The sequence below is a fragment of the Cyanistes caeruleus genome, chromosome 5 (assembly GCF_971803275.1).
Source record: "Cyanistes caeruleus chromosome 5, bCyaCae1.hap1.1, whole genome shotgun sequence".
NCBI classification, from domain to species: Eukaryota; Metazoa; Chordata; class Aves; order Passeriformes; family Paridae; genus Cyanistes; species Cyanistes caeruleus.
This window is the reverse complement of record NC_141705.1, coordinates 2,089,121-2,113,105: the sequence shown is the minus strand read 5'-3', so window position 1 is coordinate 2,113,105 and position 23,985 is coordinate 2,089,121. Positions and strand designations below refer to the sequence as shown.

Below are 23,985 nucleotides of genomic sequence, written 5' to 3'. Positions count from 1 at the left end.
TACAATTTTTTTCTTATTTTTTTATAACTTTTTTCTTATTTTTTTAGAATTTTTTTCTTTTTTTTCCCATTTTTTTCTTATTTTTTTCGAATTTTTTTCTTATTTTTTTAGAATTTTTTTCTTATTTTTTTCCCATTTTTTTATAATTTTTTTCTTATTTTTTTAGAATTTTTTTCCTATTTTTTTCAAAATTTTTTCTTATTTTTTTCAAATTTTTTTTATTTTTTAGAATTTTTTTCTTATTTTTTTCTTTTTCTTATTTTTTTCCATTTTTTTCTTATTTTTTAGAATTTTTTTCTTATTTTTTTTGAATTTTTTTCCCATTTTTTTATAATTTTTTTCTTATTTTTTAGAATTTTTTTCTTATTTTTTTCCATTTTTTTCTTATTTTTTTAGAACTTTTTTCTTATTTTTTTCCAATTTTTTTATTTTTTTCGAATTTTTTTATCATTTTTTTCAAATTTTTTTCTTACTTTTTAAAATTTTTTTCTTATTTTTTTAGAATTTTTTTCTTATTTTTTTAGAATTTTTTCTTATTTTTTTTAAAATTTTTTTCTTATTTTTTTATCATTTTTTTCAAATTTTTTTCTTATTTTTTAGAATTTTTTTCTTATTTTTTTATACTTTTTTCCCCATTTTTTTATGATTTTTTTCTTATTTTTTTATCATTTTTTTCTTATTTTTTTCGAATTTTTTTCCCATTTCTTTAGAATTTTTTCCTTATTTTTTAAAATTTTTTTCTTATTTTTTTAGAATTTTTTTCTTATTTTTTTAGAATTTTTTTCTTATTTTTTTCAAAATTTTTTTCTTATTTTTTCGAATTTTTTTCAAATTTTTTTATTTTTTGGCATTTTTTTCTTATTTTTTTATAATTTTTTTCTTATTTTTTTTTAAATTTTTTTCATATTTTTTTATAATTTTTTCTTACTTTTTTCCAATTTTTTTCTTATTTTTTTAGAATTTTTTCCTAATTTTTTTAACTTTTTTCCAATTTTTTTCTTATTTTTTAACAACTTTTCTAAATTTTTTTAGAATTTTTCTTATTTTTTTCCATTTTTTTTCTTATTTTTTTAGAATTTTTTTCTTATATTTAAAAATTTTTTTCTTATTTTTTTCGAATTTTTTTCATATTTTTTTATAATTTTTTTCTTATTTTTTATTTTTTTCTTATTTTTTAGAATTTTTTTCTTATTTTTTTTATACTTTTTTCCCATTTTTTATAATTTTTTTCTTATTTTTTTACAATTTTTTTCATATTTTTTTATAATTTTTTTATTTTTTGGAATTTTTTTCTTATTTTTTTATAAGTTTTTTCTTATTTTTTTAGAATTTTTTCCCATTTTTTATAATTTTTTTCTTATTTTTTTTGAATTTTTTTCCCATTTTTTTATAATTTTTTTCTTATTTTTTTACAATTTTTTTCTTATTTTTTTCCAATTTTTTTCTTATTTTTTTTGAATTTTTTTCCCATTTTTTTATAATTTTTTTCTTATTTTTTTAAAATTTTTTCTTATTTTTTTCCATTTTTTTTCTTATTTTTTTTAGAATTTTTTTCTTATTTTTTCCAATTTTTTTCTTATTTTTTTGTAAGTTTTTTCTTATTTTTTTATAACTTTTTTCTTACATTTTTAGAATTTTTCCCATTTTTTTATAATTTTTTTGTTATTTTTTTACAATTTTTTTCTTATTTTTTTATAATTTTTTTATTTTTTCCAATTTTTTTCTTATTTTTTTAGAATTTTTTCTTATTTTAGAATTTTTTTCTTTTTTTTTTCCAATTTTTTTCATATTTTCTTCCAATTTTTTCCTTATTTTCTTATAACTTTTTTCTTATTTTTTTCCAATTTTTTTCTTATTTTTTTCCAATTTTTTCCTTATCTTTTTTCAAATTTTTCCCCTTTTTTCCTGAACTTTTCCTTTCGCCACCCGGCAAAACTTTTCCCCGCCGGATAAAAACTTCCAAGAGAAGCCACCAAATTCCCAAAAATTTGGGAAGAGAAAAAAAACCCAAAATTCCAAATTCATCCTCATTTCCTGCAGGGAGAAACTCAAGATTGGGAAAATAAAAAAACCTCCAAAAACCTGGAATTTCTCGGGAATTCTTTGGGAATTTCTCGGAATTCTTTGGGAATTTTTTGGGAATTCTTTGGGAATTTTTCGGGAATTCTTTGGGAATTTTTCGGGAATTCTTTGGGAATTTCTCCGGAATTCTTTGGGAATTTCTCAGGAATTCTTTGGGAATTTCTCGGGAATTCTTTGGGAATTTTTTGGGAATTCTTTGGGAATTTCTCAGAATTCTTTGGGAATTTTTCAGGAATTCTTTGGGAATTTCTCGGAATTCTTTGGGAATTTTTCGGGAATTCTTTGGGAATTTTTCGGGAATTCTTTGGGAATTTTTTGGGAATTCTTTGGGAATTTCTCGGGAATTCTTTGGGAATTTCTCGGAATTCTTTGGGAATTTCTCGGGAATTCTTTGGGAATTTTTTGGGAATTCTTTGGGAATTTTTCAGGAATTCTTTGGGAATTTTTTGGGAATTCTTTGGGAATTTCTCAGGAATTCTTTGGGAATTTCTCAGAATTCTTTGGGAATTTTTTGGGAATTCTTTGGGAATTTCTCGGGAATTCTTTGGGAATTTTTCGGGAATTCTTTGGGAATTTCTCGGAATTCTTTGGGAATTTTTCAGGAATTCTTTGGGAATTTCTCGGGAATTCTTTGGGAATTTTTTGGGAATTCTTTGGGAATTTCTCGGGAATTCTTTGGGAATTTCTCAGGAATTCTTTGGGAATTTTTTGGGAATTCTTTGGGAATTTCTCAGAATTCTTTGGGAATTTCTCAGAATTCTTTGGGAATTTCTCGGAATTCTTTGGGAATTTTTCGGGAATTCTTTGGGAATTTCTCGGGAATTCTTTGGGAATTTTTCGGGAATTCTTTGGGAATTTCTCAGAATTCTTTGGGAATTTCTCGGAATTCTTTGGGAATTTCTCGGAATTCTTTGGGAATTTCTCGGAATTCTTTGGGAATTTCTCAGAATTCTTTGGGAATTTCTCGGGAATTCTTTGGGAATTTCTCGGGAATTCTTTGGGAATTTCTCGGAATTCCTGTCTAGTACTTACTAGCTCGGAGCCTTCCTCTAATTCCTGCCTTCCTTGGCTTGTTCTGGACTGCTTTTAATTATTCCTTAATTAATTTCCCGGATTGCTGTGGAGAATCCAGAGATTATTTTATTGGGATCATTCCCAAATTTTTTTTTTTTTTAAATTTTTTTTTTTTTAGTAATTTTATCCCTAAAAAAATAAAAATTTTAGGGAATTTGAGAATTTGCCTGAGGATTTTGCTTGGATTTTTTTTTTTTCTGCTTGGAAAAATGAATTAATTAAAAATTAATTAAAAAATAACGACGGGATACGGAGGATGAGGCGAGAAATAATTCAGGAATTTTATGGGTTATTCCCAAAATTCCGATTGGGGACGGCAATCACCTTCGGAGCGGCTGGAACGACGGGAAGAGCGCTCGGAGCTGGGAGATCTCCGCGCTCTGGGGCTGGATCTCAGCGGATTCCGGGATCGCTGAGGGGACCGGGATCGGTGCCGGGGGCTGATCCTCCGGATGTGCCGAGGGCTCCGGCTCCGCGGCCTCCGGAATCTTCCGGGACTTCGGGATCGGGAGCGGTAACGGCGCGGGGCGGAGAAGGAGGCGCCGGAAAAGCGGGAAGCGCCGGAGCTGCCGGCGCGGGAACGGCGCCGATCGGGGCTGCAGGAGCTGGAGCGCTGCTTGGGAGTGCGGTTCTCCTTGCGGTCCGCATTCCTGGGATACAGAGAGACGGGAATTCGGGATTGGGATTGGGAGGGGAAAATTGGGATTGGGAGGGGAAATTGGGATTGGGAGGGGAAATTGGGATTGGGAGGGGAAACTCGGGATTGTGAGGGGAAACTCGGGATTGGGAGGGGAAACTCGGGATTTTGAGGGGAAACTCGGGATTGGGATGGGAAACTCGGGATTTCTGACGGGAAATTGGGATTGCTGAGGGAAAACTTGGGATTGCTGAGGGAAAACTCGGGATTGTGAGGGAAACTCGGGATTCCTGAGGGGAAAGCTCGGGATTCATGAGGGGAAACTCGGGATTGTGAGGGGAAACTCGGGATTCCTGAGGGGAAACCTGGGATTGTGAGGGAAAAGCTCAGGATTGTGAGGGGAAACTCGGGATTGTGAGGGGAAACTCGGGATTGTGAGGGGAAACTCGGGATTGGGACAGGAAACTCGGGATTCTGAGGAGAAACTTGGGATTGCTGAGGGAAAACTCAGGATTCGTGAGGGGAAACTCGGGATTTGTGAGGGGAAACCTGGGATTGTGAGGGAAAAGCTCAGGATTGGGAGGGAAAACTCGGGATTGTGAGGGAAAACTTGAGATTGCTGAGGGAAACCTGGGATTCCTGAGGGGAAAGCTCGGGATTCGTGAGGGGAAACTCGGGATTTATGAGGGGAAACTCGGGATTGTGAGGGGAAATTGGGATTGTGAGGGGAAATTTGGGATTGCTGAGGGAAAATTGGGATTGGGAGGGAAAATTTGGATTGTGAGGGGAAACTCGGGATTGGGACGGGAAACTCGGGATTCTGAGGAGAAACTTGGGATTGCTGAGGGAAAACTCGGGATTCGTGAGGGGAAACTCGGGATTTGTGAGGGGAAACCTGGGATTGTGAGGGAAAAGCTCAGGATTGGGAGGGAAAACTCGGGATTGTGAGGGAAAACTTGGGATTGCTGAGGGAAAACTCGGGATTTGTGAGGGGAAACTCGGGATTGCTGAGGGAAACCTGGGATTCCTGAGGGGAAAGCTTGGGATGCCTTGGGAAAACTTGGGATTCCTGAGGGGAAAGCTCGGGATTTGTGAGGGGAAACTCGGGATTCGTGAGGGGAAACTCGGGATTGCTGAGGGGAAATTGGGATTGCTGAGGGAATCCTGGGATTCCTGAGGGGAAACTCGGGATTTGTGAGGGAAACTCGGGATTCCTGAGGGGAAACTCAGGATTCGTGAGGGGAAACTTGGGATTCCTTGGGAAACTTGGGATTCCTGAGGGAAACTTGGGATTCCTGAGGGAAGTTCGGGATTGCTGAGGGAAAACTCAGGATTCCTCCCTGGGGAAAACTTGGGATTTGTGAGGGGAAACTCGGGATTCCTGAGGGGAAACTTGGGATTTGTGAGGGAAATTCAGGATTGCTGAGGGAAATTTGGGATTGCTTAGGGAAAACTTGGGATTGCTGAGGGAAACTTGGGATTCCTGAGGGAAAATTTGGGATTCCTGAGGGAAAATTTGGATTCTGAGGGAAAACTCAGGATTGCTGAGGGAAACTTGGGATTCCTGAGGGGAAACCTGGAATTGTGAGGGGAAACTTGGGATTCCTGACGGGAAAACTCAGGATTGTGAGGGAAAATTGGGATTGCTGAGGGAAACTCGGGATTCCTTGGGAGAACTCGGGATTCCTTAGGGGAAACTCGGGATTGCTGAGGGAAACTTGGGATTGCTGAGGGAAACTCGGGATTCCTGAGGGAAAACTTGGGATTGCTGAGGGAAAATTGGGATTGCTGAGGGAAACTCAGGATTCCTGAGGGAAAACTTGGGATTGGTGAGGGAAACTCGGGATTCCTGAGGGAAACTCGGGATTCCTGAGGGAAAACTTGGGATTGCTGAGGGAAAATTGGGATTGCTGAGGGAAAATTGGGATTGGTGAGGGAAACTCGGGATTCCTGAGGGAAAACTTGGGATTGGTGAGGGAAACTCGGGATTCCTGAGGGAAAACTTGGATTCTGAGGGAAAACTTGGAATTGCTGAGGGGAAATTCAGGATTCCTCGGGAAAAGCAGGAACAGTGGGATTGGAGAAGGGAACAATTCAGGAAGAGTTTGGAGTTTGAGCTTCAGGAGAGCCGAGCGGGATTTGGGGTTCTGGAATTGTTCCCACTGGGAAAAGAGAAAGTTTGGGAAGGAATTCCCAGCAACTCCAAAAATTCCAGGGAAAAGCAGGAGGCGCCAATTCCCAAGGGATTCTTGGGATGATTCTTGGGATGAATTATCCTTGAAATGTGCAAAGTGAGGAGAGAATGGAAAAATGTGGGGAAAAATGGGATAAAAACAGGGAAAAATGGAGGAAACTGGAAAAGAAATGGGAAAAAATGGATAAAAAAGGGAAAAAAACCAGAAAAAAACTGGGAAAACTGGAAAATATTGGGAAAAGAGTGGAAAAAATGAAAAAAATGGGAAAAAAACAGGGAAAAATGGATGAAATTTGAAAATAAATGGGAAAATATGGATAAAAAGGGAGAAAAAGGGGGAAAAAAGGGAGAAAAAAAGGGAAAACTGGGAAAAACCGGGACAAAATGGAGAAAATAAAAAAAAAATTAAAAAGTGGAAAAAACTGGAAAAAATGGGAAAAAATGTGAAAAAAATGTGAAAAAAATGGGAAAAAAATAGGGAAAAAATGGGGAATAAATGAGAAAAATGGGGAAAAAAGGGGAAAATAAATGGAAATGGGGAAAACCAAGAAAAAATGGAGAAAAATGGAGAAAAATGGAGAATAAATTGGGAAAAAAATGAGAAAAAAATGGGGAATAATGGAAAATAAATGGAAAAAATAGGGGAAAATAATGGATAAAAATCTGGGAATTGTCTCCCGTGAGGAATTCCTGGCTGGGAATGAGGGGAAGGAAGGAAAGGGCGCGGTACCTGCTGGAGGAGTGAGCCTCGGGATTCCACTCGGGATATCTGCAAAAAACAACGGAAAAACCTCAGAGGAAAAGGTGAAATTCCTGAAAAAACTGGGATTTTTCCCGTTCAATATTCCCATGTGGGATTCCCAAAGCGCCAAACGTTGATTTTTGGGTCTCTGAAGTGAGGTTGGATGGGAATTCCTGGATGGGATTGGGGGTTTTTATTAAAGCATTCCAGGATTTTGGAAAGCTGGGAATGTTCCCGTGGAAAAGGGAAAAATCCAGGGAATCTCAGAGTTCCTAAAGGAGCTCCAGGACAGCCGGAATTTGGGAAAGGGCTGCAGGGCCAGGAGCCAGGGAATGGCTTCCAGTGGGAAAGGGGAGATTGGGCTGGGATCTTGGCAAGGAATTCCTGCCTGGGCTGCAATTCCCAGATTTCCTGTGGATCCCTGGGAATGTCCAAGGCCAGGTTGGACACTGGGATTGGATCCACCTGGGATCATGGAATTTGTCCCTGCCATGGAATGGGTTGGGATTCCCGGTCCCTTTCCCACCCATCTCGTTCCAGGATTCTGGAGCCAGGCTGGGAGAGCTGGGAATGTTCATGTGGAGAAGGGAAAATTCCCGGGAATCTTTGGAGCACCTTGCATAGCCTAAAGGGGCTCCAGGAGATCTGGAGAGGGAAAAAGGGGAGGAAAAAAGAGGGGGGAAAGGCCAAAATAAAGGAGGAAAAAAGGAGAAAAAAAAGGGGGTTAACGGGGGGAAAGGGAATGGTTGGATTTTAGGGATAGAGACCAAAAAAAGTGGACAAGGGCTGCAGGGCCATGAGCCAGGGAATGGCTTCCAGTGGGAAAGGGGAGATTGGGCTGGGATCCTGGCAAGGAATTCCTGCCTGGGCTGCAATTCCCAGATTTCCTGTGGATCCCTGGATCCCTGGGAATGCCCAAGGCCGGGTTGGGATGGATTTGGATCCATTGGGATTCTGGGAGCTGTTCCTGCCCACCGATGGGGTGGGAATTGCTGGGATTTAAGGTCCTTTCCCGGCATTCCAGGATTCCCAATGGATTCCCATCATTCCCAATGGATTCCAAATGGATTCCCAATGGATTTCCAATTCCCAACGGATTCCCAGAAGATTCCCAATGGATTCCCAATCCCCAATGGATTCCCAGCAGATTCCCAAGGAATTCCCTGCGGGTTCTCAATGGATTCCCAATTCTCAACAGATTCCCAGGGGATTCCCAATTCCCCATTCCATTCCCAATGGATTCCCAATGGGTTCCCAATGGATCACCAGCAGATTCCCAATGGATCCACAGTAGATTCCCAATGGATTCCCAGTGGACTCCCAATTCCCAGCAGATTCCAAATGGATTCCCAACAGATTTCCAATTATCAACAGATTCCCAGGGGATTCCCAATGGATTCCCAGCAGATTCCCAAGGGATTCCCAGGGGATTCCCAATGGATTTCCAGCAGATTCCCAAGGGATTCCCAGCAGGTTCTCAGCAGATCCCCAATCCCCAATGGATTCCCAGCAAGTTCCAAACAGATTCCCAATGGATTCCCAATGGATTTCCAGTGGATCCCAAATGGATTCTCAACGGATTTCCGATTCCCAATGGATTCCCAATGGATTCCCAATGGATTCCCAAGGGATTCCCAAGGGATTCCCAGCAGGTTCTCAACAGAGTCCCAATCCCTAACGGATTCCCAATGAATTCCCAAGAGATTCCTAGGGATTCCAAATTCCCAATGGATTCCCAGGGGATTCCCAAGGGATTCCAAATTCCCAATGGATTCCCAGGGGATTCCCAAGGGATTCCAAATTCCCAATGGATTCCCAGGGGATTCCCAAGGGATTCCAAATCCCCAATGGATTCCCAGCAGGTTCTCAACCGATTCCCAATGGATCTGCAGCAGATTCCCAATGGATTCCCAGCAGATCCCGAATTCCCAAGGGATTCCAAATGGATTCCCAGTGGACTCCCAATGGATCCCCAGCAGCTTCCCAGTGGATCCCCAATGGATCCCCAGTGGTCTCCCAATTCCCAAGGGATTCCCACTGGATTCCCACTGGATCCCCAATGGATTCCCAATGGATCCCCAATGGATTCCCAATGGATCCCCAGCAGATTCCCAGGGGATCTGCAATGGATTCCCAGTGGTCTCCCAATTCCCAATGGATTCCCAATGGATTCCCCATGGATTCCCACTGGATTCCCAGCGGATCCCCAGCAGATTCCCAGGGGATCCCCAATGGATCCCCAATGGATTCCCAGTGGTCTCCCAATTACCAATGGATTCCCAATGGATTCCCAGCGGATCCCCAGCAGATTCCCAGGGGATCCCCAATGGGTTCCCAGCAGATCCCCACTGGATCCCCACTGGATCCCCACTGGATCCCCACTGGATCCCCAGGGGATCCCCAGGGACCGGCTCCTTACTGTTGGCGCAGCCTGCGGCAGCTCTCCAGGTGGGCGGGGTTGTTCTGGTGCAGGATCCAATCCTGAGGGGGAAGAAAAAACACCGGGAAAAGGCGGATGAGCGCGGAAAAGGCCGGGATGGGCCCGATCCCTCGGGAGCCGCCGCTTCCTTCTCCTTCCAGCCCAGTTTGCCCTCGGAAAAGTCCAATTTCCATGGAATTTGGGCAAGGGATGAAAAGCTGATTCACACCGCTACAGAAACCTCGATTAAATCAATTAATTAAGGCAATTAATTAAATTAAATGCGTGAATTTAATTAATTAATTAATCAATTCATTAACCCAACCCGGGATGTTTTTCCAGGCTCGTTTAGCGTTTAAAAATCCGAGAAAAATGGGATTTAATCCCCTAAAAAAAAAAAAAGAAATTCCCTAAATTCGGGGTTTATTGGGAATATCGACAGGGAGCTGGGAAAAAAACGAGGAGGTTTTTTATGGAGAAGGGATATTCCTTGGAAAACTCTGGAATTCTTCCAGGTGGAACATCAGCAGTGAGAATTATTAAATATCCTCGGGGGAAAAAAATTCAACTCCCGGCTGCTCTTAAGGCACAAAATCCGATAAAATCCGGAATAATCGGGAAAATAACGGATGGGAAAAGTCGGGATGACGGAAGAATTCCCGGATAAAGCGGCAATTTCAACGTTCCAAGAGGGTTTTTCCCTAATTCCAGGCCTAAACAATCCTATTCCCAAGGATCCAGATTTTTCCAGGATTTAAGCGGGAGAAACCAAACCTGTTCCTCAAGGAAAACTTGGGAATGAAAAGGGAATTCAGAATTCCAATTCTAAAGAAATCCAAGGAAGGATCCAAGATTTTTTTTGGGAATCTTCTCCTCTTTGCAGAGTCCTCACCAACCAAAACCCTCTGGATTTATGGATTTTCCTCCTTTTTGCCTCATTCCAGCTCATTTCAATTCTTCGGGAATATTTTGCCCACGGAATTCTCATGGAATGGAAGGGATGATCCCAAAATTCCATCCAAACTCCTCCATATTCCCACCCTTCCCTAATTCCATCCCTCTCCTTCACGGATCAGCACCGAGAAATCCTGGAAGAGGAAAGCGACGGAGCAATTCCGACGAAGGAATTCCGAGGTTAAATCTTCACGGAAAACAGAGAATTCCCAAAGATTTTGCAGATTCCAGGTCCCAGGAGGCGTCACTTCCGACTTTGAAGGGATTCTTGGGAATAAAAATACGGATAAATCCCATTCCTCGTGCTGGGAACGGCTCAAATCCTCTTCATTCCAAAGGGGATGGGATTGAGGACGAAGGAATCGTCGTTATCCCGGGAAATCCGCTTCATCCGGAACGGGAGGCGTCTGGAGAGGGAGGAATCCCACAAATCCCGCTTCGGGACGCGATTCCCAGCAGAAATCCGGAAAATCCTCGGAGATTTTGAGGATTTGGGAAATTGGAATTGAAAGGGAACGGCGGCGGGGTCGGACCCCGCCAATCCAACAGAAAATCGGGAATTTTTCCCTAAAAAAACCATCCAGGACACAAAGATTTTTGGGAATACTCGGCCCGAGCGTGGATTTTTTTGCCTTAAATTCTGATTTTAATTCCCAAAAATCCACCTTGGTGTGGCCTCAATTCCTCACAGCCAACCCTGAGGATCCAACGGGAACATTCCCGGAATTCCTGAGGTTGGAAAATCCCTCAAAATTCCGAATCCAACCTCTCACCTCGTCCTTTTCTGCCCGAGATAAAAACGAGGCCAAATCAAATTCTTTTGCTTCCCCAACCTCAAATTTCCATAAATCCCCACAAATTTTTTCCCCCAAATTCCCGATATTCAAAGTTTCAAACGATCTTTTTTCCATAAAAAAAAAATTCCCATGGATACAGGTGGGAAACACCAAAATTTGTGACTTTTGAATCAAAAAAAAATTCAAAAAAAATCCACATTAAAACGGAACAAATCTGTAAAAAATTAAATCCAGGTTGTTTTTTTTTTTTCCAGGGAAAATTCAGCTTTTCCAGGAATTCCAGAAAATCCAGGAATTTTGGCCAAGTTGGAGGGGTGATGTTTGGATCTTCTCTTCCCTCGGGGAACGGATTAAAAGGATCTGTGGGAAAAGAGCTCGGCGCCGACGCCCGAACTCGGAATCCGCCGTTGGAATTTTGTTCCCGGCGTTGGATTGGGGAGGTTTTCCCCGCTGGGAATCTTCATCCGATGTCGGTTCCCGGAATCTTGGAATGCTTCGGATTGGAAAAGAGCTTAAATCCCATCTTATTCCCACCCCAATCCCAGCTGGGTCCAAATCCATCCCAACCCGGCCTTGGGCATTCCCAGGGATCCACAGGAAATCTGGGAATTCCATCCCAGCCCCTCTCCACCCTCCCAGGCTGGAATTCCATCCCAAAATCCAATCCCAATTTTCCCAATTTTTCCCTGGCTCCTGTCCCTCCAGCCCTCAAATCCCTCTCCAGCTCTCCAGGAGTCTTTAGGAATTCTGACATTTCCTTGGATTTTCCTCTTCTCCAGGAGAACATTCCCAGCTCCAACCCTGGAGCATCTCCAGGATCTCTGGATTTGCTCCACGTCCTCCTGATGTTGCTCCAAATCCGGAGGCAGCTCCCCAGGAGGGCAGAATTCCCACTTTTCCCGCGGATCTCTCCGGGATATTTGGAGCTTTTCCACCACGACACCTCAAGTCCTTCTCCCAGAGCTGCTTTTCCCATCTCGGATCCGGGCTGGGATTGTTCTGCTCCGGGAATTCCCGGTTGGGATGATCCAACCTCTCCAGGAAAATCCCTCCCGGCGCGATCCCGGCGTCCTCGTCGCCGACGGAGACGTCGGAACGGCGCCGATCCCGACCCCGGTGCGGCCGCCGCCGCCACCCGGACACGGAGCGGTGACAATTCCAGTGCCACCACCCCAAATCCAATCAAATCAAATGTCTCAAGTCCTCGGGAATGGCCGGGAATGGCCGGGAATCGCCAGGAATGACTGGGAATCGCCAGGAATCGCCGGGAATCGCTGGGAATCGCTGGGAATCACCAAGAATCGTCTGGAATCACTGGGAATCTCCAGGAATCGCTGGGAATCGCCGGGAATGGCCGGGAATGGCCAGGAATCACCGGGAATGGCCGGGAATCGCTGGGAATTGCCGGGAATCGCTGGGAATCGCTGGGAATCACCAGGAATCGTCTGGAATCACTGGGAATCTCCAGGAATCGCTGGGAATCGCCGGGAATGGCCGGGAATGGCCAGGAATCACCGGGAATGGCCGGGAATCGCTGGGAATTGCCGGGAATCGCTGGGAATCGCTGGGAATCACCAGGAATCGTCTGGAATCACTGGGAATCTATAGGAATCATCTGGAATCGCCGGGAATCACCAGGAATCGCTGGGAATCGCCGGGAATCGCCGGGAATGGCCGGGAATCACCAGGAATGGCCGGGAATCGCTGGGAATCGCCAGAAATCGCCGGGAATCGCCGGGAATCGTCTGGAATCACTGGGAATCTCCAGGAATCGTCTGGAATCGCCGGGAATCACCAGGAATCGCTGGGAATCGCCAGGAATCGCCGGGAATCGCTGGGAATCACCGGGAATCGCCAGGAATGGCTGAATCCAGTGGCTCTTCCAGCCCCGAGTTTCCATCCAGGAATAATTGGGAAGACAAACCTTGAACGTCCGGCTCGTCTCCGACCACCCCATAAACCCAGCGGATTCCAAAGGATTTCAAACTCCGGAGCTGGGATTGAGAGGAATTCTCGGAGCTCTGGAATTCCTGGATATTCCAGCTGCTCGTTTCTTCATCGTTATTTTAGGGATAAAAATTCCCAAATCCTTCTGGATCGTGTCCCCGGGAGAGAAACACCAAACTTCCGGCCCGGAGCAGATTTGGGAAGCTACAGTCGGATCAGGATTTCTGGGAATTCATCCCATCCCATCCCACCAGGAAAAAATCTCCCGAATTTTCATCCACCCCGAAAACCTCAGCCAGAACCGATTCGCCAACGGATTTTCCCTCTTAAATTCCCGGGATTTTCCCATTTAAATTCATTCCCTTTTCCCAAATTCCTTTTTCCTTTGGTAAAACCTCCCCCACTTGCGTTTCCCTGCTCCATTTATCCCATTTTTTATTGGGAATCATCCTCCCCTTTCCCATTTCCCTGACAAAAAGTCTTTGGGAATTTCTGGTTGTTTATCCCTAAAAAAACCGTTCCCGTTTTCCATCAGATTTTTCATTCCAGGCACAAAATGAATCCTAAAAATCTCCAAGATTTTACCAAATTCCAAAAAATCCCTCCCCTCCAGCCTCTCTCCACACTTTGCAGCTCAAACACGTTCAATAATCATTAATAAATTATCCCAACTATTTTTATTATTATTATTATTATTATTATTATTATTGCACCTTCTCCCGTCTTTTTTGACGGATCAAACCTCTGGATTTTCCGGGAAAACTTCCAAAATATTTTTTTTTTATCTCCCAATATCCACCATTTTCTCACTTTATTTTTCCTTTCCGAGCTCAAACCGTGATTTCCTCCGAGGCCGGGAGCCCGGCGGGACGAACGGGACGCGTTTTCCCTCTGGAATATTCTCCGGAATATTCTCCGGAATATCCGGCGCCGTGCCGGGTTCGGAAGATGAAAATTTCGGGTTTTAAATCTCGTTTTGTTTTCAGGCAGAGTTTGGAGGAGGAGGAGGAAGGGGAGGAATGAACACACAAATATTTCACCCACCCCGAGAAACGATTGCAGTCCCCCCCACACACACACACAAAAAAATTAATTAATGGAAATTAATTAATTAAAAAACCCGCTGCAAAATTCAGAATTCGTTTTGATATTAAAAATAATTAATAATAATTAAAATTTAAAAAATCGACATTTTCAATCTGAAATGCGCAACACAACGCCGTTACAATCTTTTCTAACGCCGATCCCAAAAGCGCTCGGCATCCTAATCCACGGAATTCCCGGGGAGGGGGAAAAAAAACAACCGGCGGCAGGCAGGAAAAAAAGTTGGGAATAATCTGGGAAAAGCCACTCACCTTCATATGAGTGCATTCAAGGTTACACAGAGAACACAAATGTGGGAATATTCGCGGCGACGTCGCATAGTAGTCGTTCATCATGGACGGGGTGGGCAGGCGTTTGTTCTTCTGGGAATTCGGGAACACGGGCAGCCAGGACGCCTTCACCACCCCGAACGGGGATTTGATGGGCTCCTCTGCCGGCAGCTGGAAGGATTTGTGGAAGGGTTTGTGTCCCGCCGAGGACGCGGCGGTGTGGGCGTGGGCGGCGCCGTGCGCGGCGCCGGTGTCGCGTTGTTTCTGCTCGTGTTGGCTGATGGCGGCCAAGAGCCCGGCAGAGAAGGGCGGAGGCGTCAAGGGCGGCAACACGTGCTGGGACACGGGCGGCTGCACCAGCGGCGGCATCCCCGGCGGCAGCATGGGCTGCGGCAGCGGCGTGGGCAGCAGCGCCGGCAGCATGGGCGGCAGCACCGGCGGCATCGGCGGCTGCGACGCCGGCTTGGGCGCCGGCAGCGCGGCGGGAGCGGCGCCGCACAGCACCGGCACCTTGGCCGGCGGCTCGGCCGGGAAAAACGGCGGAGCGGGCGAGGAATCGCCGGGAAACGCCGGCAGCTTGACGAGCTCTTCGGCCGGGAAGGCGGGGCCGCACGGCACGTTGGGCGGCGGGACGGCCACCGGCACGCTCTGCTCCCGCTGGAATTCCTCGCGGTTCTCCGCGCTCGAGCCGTCGGCGTTGTAGACGGGCGCTTCCGGCGGTTCCTCGGGCAGCGCCTCGGGGTTGTAGGTGCGGATCTCCAGCGGGTCCTCGGTGTAGCCGTACTTGCTGGCGTGGCCGTAGTCGATGACTTTGCCCTTGACGGCGCCGCCGCTCTCGCCCACCGGCTCCTCCCCGCGGCTCGCGGCGTGCAGGACGGGCACGGCGTGGCCCATCTTCCGGATTCGGATCTCCCGCAGGATCCTCGGCATGTTCTCGGGGGTCAGCTGATCGTCGGGATAGCGGCTCAGCTCTTCCAGATCTTCGTTGGACAGCCCGAAACTCGCTAAAATGCTGGAGGCGCTCTCGGGCGTGTAGCGGTTCTGCGGGTTGGAATTCTGCTCCAGAACCGGCACCGGGCCGGGCGCTTTGGGCCCGGCGGGGCAGGGGCCGCCGTCCCAGCGGTTGGCGCGCGGATCTCCCTTCTGCTCCGGGTGCAGGCCGCTCTTCTCCTTGACCTTCCTGGGGTCGGCCCTGTGCAGCGTGACGCGGACGTTGATCCTCTGCGAGCCCGTCCACTGCAGCGCCTCCTGCCCCGAGAATCTTTGGGGCGCTCCTTGGGGCGCGGCGGGCGCCGCTTTCCTGGGCGGCCCCGTGGCGCCCGCGGCCCCGAAAGCCGCCGGTGGCGTTTTGGCGCCCGCCGGGTTGGGTCCTCTGGGCCTCGGGGGCAAGGTTCCTCTGGGGTTAAACATTGCGTCTTTCAGCAATGCCCGGCGGACGCCAGCGTGGGGAGGTGCCCGCCCGCCGCGCCGGAGAGCCACGTGGGTCTGAATTTGGGCAAGCTGAAAAGGAGGAGGAGGAGGAGGGCCCGACACAAAGGGGCCGGCAAGGCCAAGGTTCAGGGAATTCACAAGTGGTGCCAAACTTTCCAAGAACAACACAAAGCTGCAAGTTAAAAGACAAGGATTAGATGGGTCATTCATTTTTGTTGGTTTGGTTTTTGGTATCTCTGCTCACGGCTCGGCTGCTAGGACGGGGAGGAAAAGCAAAGCGAGTTACGGGAAGCGGGGGGTGGGAAAAAAAAAACCGTCGGCGTTTCGCCGTTTCAAAAGGTTTAAATTATAAAAGATTAATTAAACGTGCGATTAACGAGCACGCGACGGCATCGCTTCAAACCTGGAGTTTGGATTTTTTTGTAACAGATTTGGGTTGAATTACAATTAATAACGATTTTAGGAGCGGGAAGGCAAAGCGTGGAATCCCTCCCCCCGTCTGAAGGGTGACGAGGGGATGAGTTGGAATCGTTTGAGGTGGAGAATTCCAAGCGGGAGGAGCGGAGCCGAGGCCGGAGCCGTTTCCAGGAGGAAACTCCCGTGGGTGAAGAGCAAACCCTGCAAGAATCCACGGGGTGGGACGAGGCTGCAATTCTGCGGGTGGGGAAGAGCCGATCTCTCCGAGAGCGTCAACGGGAAGGGTTTGAAAGAGAGAGGAGGAGGAAAAATTGTACAGGAGAAAGAAAAAAGAAAAAAAAAAAAAATTAAATCTCTACGTGAAACAGCTCCGTGGTGAAACGGGGCTCGGTTTGGGTGAAATCAGCGAGATATTGGGTGAAACCGGCGAGATTTTGGGTGAAATCGGCGAGATTTTGGGTGAAATCAGCGAGATTTTGGGTGAAATCAGCAAGATTTGGGGTAAAATCAGCGAGATTTTGAGTGAAATCAGAGATTTTGGTTGAAATCAGCATAATTTTGGGTGAAATCGCTGAGATTTTGGGTGAAATCAGCACAATTTTGGGTGAAATCGCTGAGATTTTGGGTGAAATTGCTGAGATTTTGGGTGAAACCAGCGAGATTTTGGGTGAAATCAGTGCAATTTTGGGTGAAATCAGCGAGATTTGGGGTGAAATCAAAGATTCTGGGTGAAATCAGCGAGATTTTGGGTGAAATTGCTGAGATTTTGGGTGAAATCAGAGATTTTGAGTGAAATCACAGATTTTGGGTGAAATCAGCGAGATTTTGGGTGAAATCACAGATTTTGAGTGAAATCACAGATTTTGGGTGAAATCTGCGAGATTTTGGGTGAAATCAGTGCAATTTTGGGTGAAATCAGCGAGATTTTGGGTGAAATTGGCGAGATTTGGGGTGAAATCAGAAATTTTGGGTGCTGGGAGGTGGGAAATGAAGGTACAAAACCAGGGAAAGGAGGAAAAGGGAACACGGAGCTCTGGAGAGAGAATCCCACAGGGCTTGGGGCTGGAAGGGACCTCGGAGCCCATCCCATTCCACACCTCCCGTTATCCCAGGCTGCTCCAAGCCCCGTCCGAGATGGAGACCGGGAAAAATCCGAGTCCTTGCGCGGCTCCTCGGGGACACCGGAAAATTCCGATTTAAGGACGAGGACAAATCTGCATCCACGACATCAGCGCTTCCCCGTCCTCATTCCCAAAATCCCAACCTCATCCCAGCCCAAACCGGGAGAACTCCAAAACCGGGAACTCCTCATTTCCCCCATTGTCCATCTCTCGTCTCCTGCTGGATTCTTCTTGAGGTTTTCCAGTTTTCCCGGCTGTTCCCGAGGCTCCGCGCTGAATTCCGCAATTCCCGAGGTTCTCGTCTCGCCGATGCCGTCACGGGGTTTGGCTTCCCGAGCTGATTCCCAGTGGAATTTTTTTTCCATGAGTAGAAGTTCACAGCTCGAGGAACAAAAATTACAGGGAACGAGCAAACACAGGAGCGGGAGAGGAGGATTTTCCAACACAATTCCCGGAGTTTGTTCCCATCCGGGTGTGAGGTTTGGGGTTGTACAAACTGCTCAGGCCCCCAGGAAAAACATGAATCCTATCAATCCTCTCCAAACAAACAACAACCAGATTCCCACCAGACAGCATTCCCAAAATTCCGGCTCTCTCCCGATATTCCTCCTCCCTCCACAAACGAAACCGGATTTCAACGGGAGCTGCGCGCCAAGCCGAGTTCGTTCCGGAGGTTTTCCAAACCGACATTCCCAGAGCCACCTCCTGCCTTTCCGTTCGCGTTCCCTCCGGAATTCCCAACTCCGGAGGACAAACATTCCCTCGGAATCCCTGTGGGAAGAACTTGGAACGCTGCCAAAGCCACCCACAAAAGGATCGGCACCAACCTTAATTCCACGGATGGGGAATCTCCCGAAGGATGGGAATAAAACCCCCGATTCCCACGGGATGAGTTTTTACCTCTCCGGGTTATTTCCCAACGCTGAATCTCCCAGGGACTCACCTCAGGGATGGGATCCAGGTTGGGAAAAACTTGGAATGAGCTGGTTTATGGAAAAAGTTCCCATCCGTGGCAGGGGGTGACATCGGATGGGATCGGAGGTCCCTTCCCACCCAAACCGGTCCGGGATTCTGGGAAGGGCCGCGGGAGCTCCGGAGCGCTCCGAAGGAAATGCCGAGATGGAGGAAACACCGGACCGGGGAGAGCTTCAGCTTCCTCCTCTTCCTGGTGGATTTTTTTGGGAAGCGCCGCTGCTGGGCCAGGGAGAGCACGGCAGGGACCGGGAACGCCCGAGGGAAATCAGGCACCGGGATCGTGGAATGGTTTGGGTGGGAAAAGACCTTGGATCCCATCCAATCCCACCCCTAAATCAGGGATATTTCCCCAATCCCAGATGGATCCGAGCCTCAATGTCCAGCCCGGCCTTGGGCATTCCCAGGGATCCACAGGAAATCTGGGAATTGCAGCCCAGGCAGGAATTCCTTGCCAAGATCCCAGCCCAATCTCCCCTTTCCCACTGGAAGCCATTCCCTGGCTCCTGGCCCTGCAGCCCTTGGCCCCAGTCCCTCTCCAGCTCTCCTGGAGCCCCTGCAGGGACTCTCAGCATTCCCTGCATTTTGCCCTTCTCCAGGGGAACATCCCCAGTTCTCCCAGCCTGGCTCCAGAATCCTGGAATGGTTTGGGTGGGAAGGGACCTTCAATCCCATCCCATTCCCACCCCATCCATGGGCAGGGACTTTCCCCTATCCCAGCTGGATCCAAGCCCTGGCCTTGGACATTCCCAGGGATTTGGGGCAGCCCCAGAATTCCCAGGTGCTGTCACTTTCCCTGGATTCTCCCCACATCCCAATAAAGGCAGCTCAGGATTTGGGATTTGGAACAGCCTGTGGAGCTCAGTGGGATCCAGTCCTGAATCATCCCAAAATCTCAGCTCCCCTCTGGAATCCCGTGGCCATTCCCAGGGCTCTGAGCTCTCCCTGGATTTTTCCCTTCTCCAGGAGAACATTCCCAACCGATCCTTGGGAACTTCAGAGCGCAGCACAGAAGCCGAACGACGCCTTCCTCGCTTTCCCTTCCGCTTCCCAACGCCGACGGACAAACGGGAAGTTCTGGAATTTAAACTCACCCGGAGCAAGAATTCCCGCACGGAGAAAAAGGGCAAGGAAAAGCCCCCCAGAACAGCGCAGAATCCTGGGATTATTCCGCTCGGAAAACACCTTTGGAATCACCCGCTCCGATCCGTGCCCGATTCCCACCTCGGCACCGAGCGCCACATCCAGGAATTCCTTGGACACCTCCAGGGATGAGGATTCCAAACCTCCCTGGGCGCTCCCAAGGCCTGAGCGCCCTTTCCATGAGGAAATTCCTGCTGAGGCCGTTCCCCCTTTTCCCGTTATTCCTCGGGATCGGATCCCAACTCCCCCTCCCCGTCAGGGAATCGTGGAGAGCCACGAGCTCCCTCTGGAGCCTCCTTTCCTCCAGGAGCCCCGGGAGGAGGCGGATGCGCGTTTCTCCCGTTATCCAAGAGGAAATTCCAAAGGGAGAATTCCCGGATTTGTCCCTATAAATAACACGGAATTCTCTGGCTCTGCGCTGACTCCAGAGCGGATAAACCCGGAACCAAAGCCGTGCCTGGGAAGCTGCTGTGCTTTTCCAGGAGTTTTTCCAGACCTGAAATCCCTTCGGAGATTCCCAGTTTTTCCTTCCTTCGACGGCAAAACCTTGGAATGTTTTGGGAAAGGACCTGGATTTTCCTCCTCCTCCCTGCGCTGCCCGACACCGCGACGGCATCCAGAGGGTGCCAGGGTCCTTCCCTCTGGAAAATTCCTCATCCCAGATGTTCTCTCATCAAGGTCAGGACTCGGGCGAGGCATTCCAAGCCCTTTTCCTGCATCTGGGAATTCTTTCCCGCGGTTCTGGATGCTCCCGGGCAGTTCAGCACCCTCTGGAATCGTCACCCTTGCCGGCACAACCCCACCTCGAGGGGCCATCCCGGCTCCAGCGGGAGCTCCGGGATTTTTCCGGCTTCTCCGCGGTGTCCGTCCGTATTATCCCTCCATCCCGGGATGCTCCGGCTCCTCCGGCACGGTCCAAATCCAACAGATCCAGGGGGCCTGGCATTCCAAGCTCTGGCATTCCAAGCTCTGGCATTCCGAGTTCCGGCATTCCGAGTTCCGGCATTCCAGGTTCTGCCATTCCAACAGCATCACCTGACCCGCTCGGCCCAAAATTCCCAGGATTTCCGAGGCGAGAGCGAAACCCGCCCTGAGCACATTCCTGCTGCCAGCTCCAGATCCAGCAGGATCTCGACTGGGATCGCTGGATTTGGAATTCCAAGAGCCAGGATCACCGGGAATGTTCCTGGTGGATGAGGAGGAAGAAGAAGAAGGTGGAATGGGAATGGTCCTGGAGCACCTGGATAACGGGAAGAGGATAAATCCCGGCCTGGAAATTTGGGATTTCCCAGGAAAAAGAGAAGGGCAAAGGTTGAGCTGGAATTGGAAAAGCCTGAAGGAAGCAGATCCCAAAAAAAAAGACCGGGATGGGAAACACTCGGAGAAGAAAATTCCTGGGATGAGATAAAACCGTGGAGGAAAAAAGGGAGGCAAAACCCAAGAGAAATTATTCCTCCCACCCTGGGCAATCCTGAAAGCCAAATTCCCCTTCTTCCCACTCCTCCATCCCAGTTTTCCCATGGAAAAGGAGATTTCAGGTATGGAATATCCCTTTGGCCACTCCCAGCCCAGGGAAAGCCAAACTCAGCTCCCAAATCCCAAAGAAAACTCCCAGGAAAAGTTAATTCCGAGCAGAACCTCAACGCCAGCCGTGGAATCCACTGAAATATTCCCAAAATTCTGCCTTTGAGGCAGGAAGTTTCTATCCAGGAAAAAATAAAAAAATCAGAATCCACTGAAATATTCCCAAAATTCTGCCTTTGAGGCAGGAATTTTCTATCCAAGAAAAAATAAAAAATTCAGAATCCACTGAAATATTCCCAAAATTCTGCCTTTGAGGCAGGAAGTTTCTATCCAAGAAAAAATAAAAAAAATCAGGACAAGCTTTTCAAGCAGGAATTCCCGAACCGGGACCAAAATCAGGAATTTTAACACAGGGAATCTTCCTCAAATTCCACTTTCCAAGTTCGATAAATCCGTTTAAACACCAGCAACAGGTCCCTGATTCCATCACTGACATTCCCAACGAAAAATTCCCAAAAAAAAGCCCAAATTCCAAGGAGAATATTTGTAAGCGATGCAAAGGAAAGAGGAAAATCGGTTTTATTCACCTACAAAGATTAAAAAGGAAAGGACCAAACGAGTTCCTTGTCTGGCAGCAAAATTTCCAAACTGGGGAAGGAAAAGAGGGAAGAAATCCAAGTTTTGGAAAACTCCACCCTCGGATAAATATCCTGGATTTCGGCAGAATTTGGAGAAGTTGGGTTGGTCCCTTCCATCCTCACACCCCCAGGGGTAGATTGAAATCAGAGGGAGAAAAAGAATTTAAAATAAAATTCAGGATATTCCTTTTCCTTGGAAAGCATCCTAAAGAAAATCAGGAGCTCGGCTCAGATCCACCCTCTCCAAAACTCCTGGATTTTTCCATGTCCAGGGAAGATTCCCAAAGAAAAGATGAAAAAAACTCCAAACCAGCAAGATTTAAACATCAATTCTGGGCTCGAATGAGCTTTTGGAGGGTTTGGTTTGGATTCTGAGTCAAAAAACCCAACAAGTTTTATGGAAATCCTCTTAAAAATAACCCTTTAAAAAGATTTTTAAAGAAAAAAAAGAAAATAACAACTCATTATTACATTTCTTGTTTAAAACACCACTAAAATCACAAAAAAACAGCGCTTAAATTAAGTTTTAAAAAAGATTAAATCCCCCAAAAAGAAGAAGTTCTGCAAAGCACGTGACACTACAGAGCTACAACGCTCGGCCTGAAGTAAAAACGGGATTTTTTGGGGTATTTTACCCAATTTTGCTCAATTATTCCCGTTCTAAAGTTAAAAAAAAAGAAGGAAAAACCGCGTTTTAAACCCCGAACCACGAGGAGGTGCCTGAGGCCACCTCCAGGTCCTGAGGTAGAAACCCAACCTGAGGTTTCTATCGCTTTATTTTGGCCGATTTAAAACCAAACCCGCAACTCTCAACAGCCAAACCTCGTTTTTGTTAAGGTTAAAATGTTGAATTTCAACATTTAAAGCTTTGATTAAGGATGAAATGAAAGCTTTGAGTGTTGTTTGATGTGCAGGCGAATAGAGAGAGGAGCGGGGCAGCGTTTCCCTCCCTTCAAAACGCTTAAAAACCGCCTAAACGCGAGATTAAAATCTCTAAAAATCCAGATTTCAATCCCTGCCCAGATTAAAAATCTCTAAAATCCACATTTCAATCCGTGCCGGGTATAAAATGTGGTAAATCCGTTGTGGGGCTTGCTGCGCTGCAGGTCGGTGGCTACGGAGCGGTTTTATCCGCGGGCCGGAAGAAAAAGGAGAAAGAATTAATAATAAAGGGGCTAAAAGAGAAAGAATAAAGAAGAAAGGATAAAAAAAAATTAAAGAATAAACACCCAGAACCCGAAGCTCCTCATGAGGGCCCCTCAGCCGCACCCCCCCCTCCCCTCACAGCCGCCATTACGCGCGTCCCCCTCACCCCCCACCGCTCTGAGGGGGGAAAGGGGGGGGAAGCGGCCGCCGCTCGCCTCCTACCTCCACCGGCGCGCAGCCGCCGCTCTCCCCGCGTCCCCCGCCGCCGGGACGAACCGGGAGGAGCGGGAAGAAGCCACTAAAAGCACCGGGGAGAGTCCCGGGAGCGGCGGGCGGAGCGCCGGCAGCGGCGCGCGGAGGGACACGGAGCGCCGGGAGCTCCGCGGCTGCGCGGGGTCAGAGCCGTGTGCAAAGGAGGAAGGAGGGGGGGGTGGAGCCGACCCCTGCCGCGGGGCATGCTGGGAGCCGCCCTGCTATAAAAGCGCGGCGGCGGCGCGCGCCGCCTCAGAGCGGCGCTGGCGTTCAGGCGCTTCGGATCTGGCTTTTAATTCTGTTATTGCCGTTTGTAACTCTCCTGTGGGTATTTCTACAACTCCCCCAGGCTGTTAAGCTGTTAATTATTAATTCTGCTCCTTGTGGTCGCTTCGTTTCCCTGCCTGGAGGCTGCTGTGTGCAGCACAGCCCTGCTGCCGGCACCTGGAATCGTGAGGGAGCGGGAGCTCTTCCCATTCCCCTCCTCTCCAAACCTTAATTTCATCTTTATTCAGGCCTTTAAATCCATCAATTCAGCGTTTTGACCCTAAAACAAAGCGATCCGGCTGTGGGGAGTTGTGGTTTTGGGTTAAAATTGGACTTAAATAGACTTAATTTGACTTAAATAGAGCAACAGCGGCCTCAGCTTGGGGTTTGCACCGGGAGCTTCAGGAATTCTCCTCCAGCCCCGCTGGATTTATTCCAAATATTCTCTTTAACGTGCTCTGGGTTCTATGGAGGAGCAGCATAAATATTAATAATTTATTATAATTAATAAAACGTTATTAATGATGTAATTAGTTGGGTATGTAGTATAATTGCAGGGAGAAGCACGAGGCGCCGGTGATGATTTTTTGGGATGAATTATCCTTGGAATGTTCAAGGTGAGCTCGGAAAAGAATTGGAGGATAGTGGGATAAGGGTGGAATTATTGGGATTTAAGGTCATTCCAAACCTAAAATCAATAGGATTTGCTTTGGAATAGCTGGAATTTCCAATGGATTCGCGTCCCTGGGGGACACAGCGAGGCAGAATTGCCAAATCCAGGCTCCTCTCCCACAAAAAACACCCCTGGAATTCAAAAATCTACAGTCAAAAATAGCTTTAAAAAGCTTTAAACCT

The 23,985-nt window shown here is 47.0% G+C and overlaps 1 protein-coding gene across 7 annotated transcripts in view; it reads right to left on the bottom strand.

Annotated features, from left to right (window-relative positions):
* Positions 1–23,018, bottom strand: part of ZNF638 (zinc finger protein 638) — a 91,948-nt gene extending 68,930 nt beyond the window's left edge. For 5 of the 7 annotated variants that reach the window (XM_086888041.1, XM_086888045.1, XM_086888047.1 and 2 more), the window contains exons 1-4: positions 14,202–15,822; positions 9,149–9,210; positions 6,718–6,756; positions 3,481–3,806 (exon numbers count right to left, since the gene is read on the bottom strand). In XM_086888041.1, the coding sequence (XP_086744167.1) occupies positions 3,481–3,806; positions 6,718–6,756; positions 9,149–9,210; positions 14,202–15,629 (1,855 nt within the window). In that variant the 5' untranslated portion in view covers positions 15,630–15,822. Of the gene's footprint in view, positions 1–3,480; positions 3,807–6,717; positions 6,757–9,148; positions 9,211–14,201; positions 15,823–22,833 lie in introns of those variants that run through there. The other 2 variants (XM_086888044.1, XM_086888043.1) reach the window with 2 other exon arrangements.
* Positions 23,019–23,985: the final 967 nt, after the last annotated feature.